The 4,652-nt window shown below is 35.9% G+C and overlaps 1 protein-coding gene across 1 annotated transcript; it reads right to left on the reverse strand.

The window, feature by feature from the left end:
* Positions 1 to 352: 352 nt before the first annotated feature.
* Positions 353 to 3,623, reverse strand: LOC137333193 (putative uncharacterized protein DDB_G0286901). Its single transcript, XM_067997377.1, has 3 exons — positions 3,234 to 3,623; positions 1,948 to 2,258; positions 353 to 821 (listed from the first exon to the last, which is right to left on the reverse strand). The coding sequence occupies exons 1-3, from the start codon at positions 3,621 to 3,623 to the stop codon at positions 353 to 355; spliced, it is 1,170 nt and encodes a 389-aa protein (XP_067853478.1).
* Between the last annotated feature and the right edge of the window lie 1,029 nt (positions 3,624 to 4,652).

The raw sequence follows: 4,652 nt of genomic DNA on the forward strand, positions 1-4,652 counted from the left end.
CCTGTTCCTTATTGTTGTTTAGCAAGGTTTTCTGTTCCTTATTGTTGTTTAGCAAGGTTTTCTGTTCCTTATTGTTGTTTAGCAAGGTATTCTGTTCCTTATTGTTATTTAGCAAGGTTTTCTGTTCCTTATTGTTGTTTAGCAAGGTTTTCTGTTCCTTATTGTTGTTTCGCAAGTTTTTCTGTTCCTTATTGTTGTTTAGCAAGGTATTCTGTTCCTTTTTGTTATTTAGCAAGGTTTTCTGTTCCTTATTGTTGTTTCGCAAGGTTTTCTGTACCTTATTGTTATTTAGCATGGTGTTCTGTTCCCTACTGTTATTTAGCCAGGTGTTCTGTTCCTTTTCGTTATTTAGCTACGTGTTCTGTTCCTTATTGTTGTTGAGCAAGGTGTTCTGTTCCTTACTGTGATTTAGCAAGGTGTTCTGTTCCTTATTGTTATTTATCAACGTGTTCTGTTCCTTAATGTTATTTAGCAAGCGGTTCCGTTCCTTATTGTTGTTTAGCATGTTGTTCTGTCCCTTAATGTTATTTAGCAAGGTGTTCTGTTCCTTATTGTTATTTATCAAGGTGTTCCGTTCCTTCTTGTTGTTCAGCAAGGTGTTCTGTTCCTTATTGTTATTTGGCAAGGGATTCTGTTCCTTTTTGTTGTTTAGCAAGTTGTTCTGTCCCTTAATGTTATTTAGCAAGGTGTTCTGTTCCTTATTGTTGTTTAGCAAGTTGTTCTGTTCCGTAATGTTATTTAGCAAGGTGTTCTGTTCCTTATTGTTGTTTAGCAAGTTGTTCTGTTCCGTATTGTTATTTAGCAAGTTGTTCTGTTCCTTCCTGTTATTCAGCAAGGTGTTCTGTTCCTTTTTGTTATTTTGCTGCGTGTTCTGTTCCTTATTGTTGTTTAGCAAGTTTTTCTGTTCCTTATTGTTGTTTAGCAAGGTTTTCTGTTCCTTATTGTTGTTTAGCAAGGTATTCTGTTCCTTATTGTTGTTTAGCAAGTTTTTCTGTTCCTTATTGTTGTTTAGCAAGGTATTCTGTTCCTTTTTGTTATTTAGCAAGGTTTTCTGTTCCTAATTGTTGTTTAGCAAGGTTTTCTGTTCCTTATTGTTATTCAGCATGGTGTTCTGTTCCGTAATGTTATTTAGCAAGGTGTTCTGTTCCTTATTGTTGTTTAGCAAGTTGTTCTGTTCCGTAATGTTATTTAGCAAGGTGTTCTGTTCCTTGTTGTTATTTCGCAAGGTGTTCTGTTCCTTATTGTTGTTTAGCAAGTTGTTCTGTTCCTTTCTGTTATTTAGCAAGGTGTTCTGTTCCTTATTGTTGTTTAGCAAGTTGTTCTGTTCCGTAATGTTATTCAGCAAGGTGTTCTGTTCCTTCCTGTTATTTAGCAAGGGGTTCTATTCCTTACTGTTATTTAGCAAGGTTTTATGTTCCTTATTGTTATCTAGCAAGGTGTTCTGTTCCTTATTGTTATTTCGCGAGGTGTTCTGTTCCTTATTGTTATTTAGCAAGGTGTTCTGTTCCTTATTGTTATTTATCAAGGGGTCCTGTCCCTTACTTATTATTTAGCCAGGTGTTCTGTTCCTTATTGTTATTTAGCAAGGTGTTCTGTTCCTTACTGCTTTTTAGCAAGAGGTTCTGTTCTTTATTATTATTTAGCAATGTGTTCTCTTCCTTATTGTTATTTAGCAAGGTGTTCTGTTCCTTATTGTTGTTTAGCAAGTTTTTCTGTTCCTTATTGTTGTTTAGCAAGGTGTTCTGTTCCTTTTCGTTATTTAGCTACGTGTTCCGTTCCTTATTGTTGTTTTGCAAGGTGTTCTGTTCCTTATTGTTATTTAGCAAGGTGTTCTGTTCCTTTCTGTTATTTAGCAAGGGGTCCTGTCCCTTACTTATTATTTAGCCAGGTGTCTGTTCCTTATTGTTGTTTAGCAAGGTGTTCTGTTCCTTTTCGTTATTTAGCTACGTGTTCTGTTCCTTATTGTTATTTAGCAAGACGTTCTGTTCCTTATTGTTATTTAGCAAGGTGTTCTGTTCCTTATTGTTATTTAGCAAGGTGTTCTGTTCCTTATTGTTATTTAGCAAGGGGTCCTGTTCCTTATTGTTGATTAGCACGGGGTTCTGTTCCTTTTTGTTATTTAGCAAGGTGTTCTGTTCCTTATTGTTATTTAGCAAGAGGTTCTGTTCCTGATTGTTATTCAGCACGTGGTTCTGTTCCTTACTGTTATTTAGCAAGGTTTTATGTTCCTTATTGTTGTTTAGCAAGGTGTTCTGTTCCTTTTTGTTATTTATCAAGTTGTCCGGTCCTTATTGTTATTTAGCAAGGGGTTCTGTTCCTTACTGTTATTTTGCAAGGGTTTCTGTTCCTTCCTTTTATTTAGCAGGGGGTTCTGTTCCTTATTGTTATTTTGCCAGGTTTTCTGTTCCTTATAGTTATTTATCAAGGTTTTCTGTTCCTTATTCTTGTTTAGCAAGGTGTTTTGTTCCTTATTATTATTTGGCACGGTGTCCTGTCTTTATTGTGATTTAGCAAGGTGTTCTGTTCATAATTGTTATTCAGCATGGTTTTCTGTTCCTTATTGTTGTTTAGCAATGTGTTCTGTTCTTTATAGTTATTTGGCAAGGGGCTCTGTTCCTTATTGTTATTTAGCTTGTGGTTCTGTTCCTCATCGTTGTTTAGCAAGGTGTCCTGTCCTTATTTTTGTTTCGCAAGTCGTTCCGCTCCTTATTGTTATTTAGCAAGATGTTCTGTATCTAATTGTTGTTTAGCAAGGTGTTCTGTTCCTTATTGTTATTTAGCAAGGGGTCCTGTTCCTTATTGTTGATTAGCACGGGGTTCTGTTCCTTCTTGTTATTTAGCAAGAGGTTATGTTCCTTTTTGTTATTTAGCAAGGTGTTCTGTTCCTTATTGTTATTTAGCAAGGGTTTCTGTTCCTTTTTGTTATTTAGCAAGGTGTTCTGTTCCTTATTGTTATTTAGCAAGGTGTTCTGTTCCTTATTATTATTTAGCAAGGGTTTCTGTTCCTTTTTGTTATTTAGCAAGGGGTTCTGTTCCTTATTTTTATTTAGCAAGACGTTCTGTTCCTTATTGTTATTTAGCAAGGTGTTCTGTTCCTTATTGTTATTTAGCAAGGTTTTATGTTCCTTATTGTTATTTAGCAAGATGTTCTGTATCTAATTGTTGTTCAGCAAGGTGTTCTGTTCCTTATTGTTATTTAGCAAGGGGTCCTGTTCCTTATTGTTGATTAGCACGGGGTTCTGTTCCTTATTGTTATTTAGCAAGACGTTCTGTTCCTTATTGTTATTTAGCAAGGTGTTCTGTTCCTTATTGTTATTTAGCAAGGTGTTCTGTTCCTTATTGTTATTTAGCAAGGGGTCCTGTTCCTTATTGTTGATTAGCACGGGGTTCTGTTCCTTTTTGTTACTTAGCAAGGTGTTCTGTTCCTTATTGTTATTTAGCAAGGTGTTCTGTTCCTTATTGTTATTTAGCAAGCGGTTATGTTCCTTTTTGTTATTTAGCAAGGTGTTCTGTTCCTTGTTGCTATTTATCAAGGTTTTCTGTTCCTTATTGTTATTTATCAAGGTTTTCTGTTCCTTATTCTTGTTTAGCAAGGTGTTTTGTTCCGTATCATTATTTAGCATGGTGTCCTGTCCTTATTGTTATTTAGCAAGGTGTTCTGCTTCTTATTGTTATTTATCAAGGTTTTCTGTTCCTTATTTTTATTTATCTAGGTGTTCGGTTCCTTATTGTTATTTAGCAAGGGTTGCTGTCCTTATTGTTGTTTAGCAAGGGTTCCTGTCCTTATTGTTGTTTAGCAAGGGGTCCTGTCCTTATTTTTGTTTGGCAAGGTGTTCTGTTCCTTATTGTTGTTAAGCAAGTCCTTCTGCTCCTTATTGTTATTCAGCATGGTGTTCTGTTCCTTACTGTTATTTAGCAAGGGGTCCTGTCATTATTGTTATTTAGCAAGGGGTCCTGTTCCTTATTGTTATTTATCAAGGTTTTCTGTTCCTTACTGTTATTTAGCAAGTGTGTCTGTTCCTTCCTGTTATTTAGCAAGGGGTCCTGTTCCTTATTGTTATTTATCAAGGTTTTCTGTTCCTTATTTTTATTTATCTAGGTGTTCGGTTCCTTATTGTTATTTAGCAAGGGTTCCTGTCCTTATTGTTGTTTAGCAAGCGTTCCTGTCCTTATTGTTGTTTAGCAAGGGGTCCTGTCCTTATTTTTGTTTAGCAAGGTGTTCTGTTCCTTATTGTTGTTAAGCAAGTCCTTCTGCTCCTTATTTTTATTCAGCAAGGTGTTCTGTTCCTTCCTGTTATTTAGCAAGGTGTTCTTTTCCTTCATGTTATTTAGCAAGGGGTCCGGTCCTTATTGTTATTTATCAAAGGGTCCTGCCCTTATTGTTGTTTGGCTAGGTGTTCTTTTCGTTATTGTTATTTAGCAATGTTTTCTGTTCCTTACTGTTGTTGAGCAAGGGTTTCTGTTCCTTACTGTTATTTAGCAAGGTGTTCCGTCCTTATTGTTGTTTAGCCAGGGGTCCTGTCCTTATTGTGATTTAGCAGAGGGGTTTGGCTCCTTTTTGTTATTTAGCAAGGTGTTCTGTTCCTTATTGTTATTTAGCATGGTGTTCTGTTCCCTATTGTGATTTAGCAAGGTGTTCTGCTTCTTCTTGT

Source organism: Heptranchias perlo, chromosome 15 (assembly GCF_035084215.1).
Source record: "Heptranchias perlo isolate sHepPer1 chromosome 15, sHepPer1.hap1, whole genome shotgun sequence".
Taxonomy (NCBI): Eukaryota; Metazoa; Chordata; class Chondrichthyes; order Hexanchiformes; family Hexanchidae; genus Heptranchias; species Heptranchias perlo.

Excerpts from the sequence above, each read along its gene's own strand:
- LOC137333193 (XM_067997377.1), bottom strand. The coding sequence starts at position 3,623 with ATGCTAAATAATGATACGGAACAAAACACCTTGCTAAACAAGAATAAG. Across the intron at positions 2,259-3,233 it reads ACAATAAGGAACAGAACCCC|GAACAGAACACCTTGCTAAA; the intron begins GTGCTAATCAAC and ends AATAACAAAAAG. Across the intron at positions 822-1,947 it reads AACAATAAGGAACAGAACAC|GAAGGAACAGAACAACTTGC; the intron begins GTAGCTAAATAA and ends GCTGAATAACAG.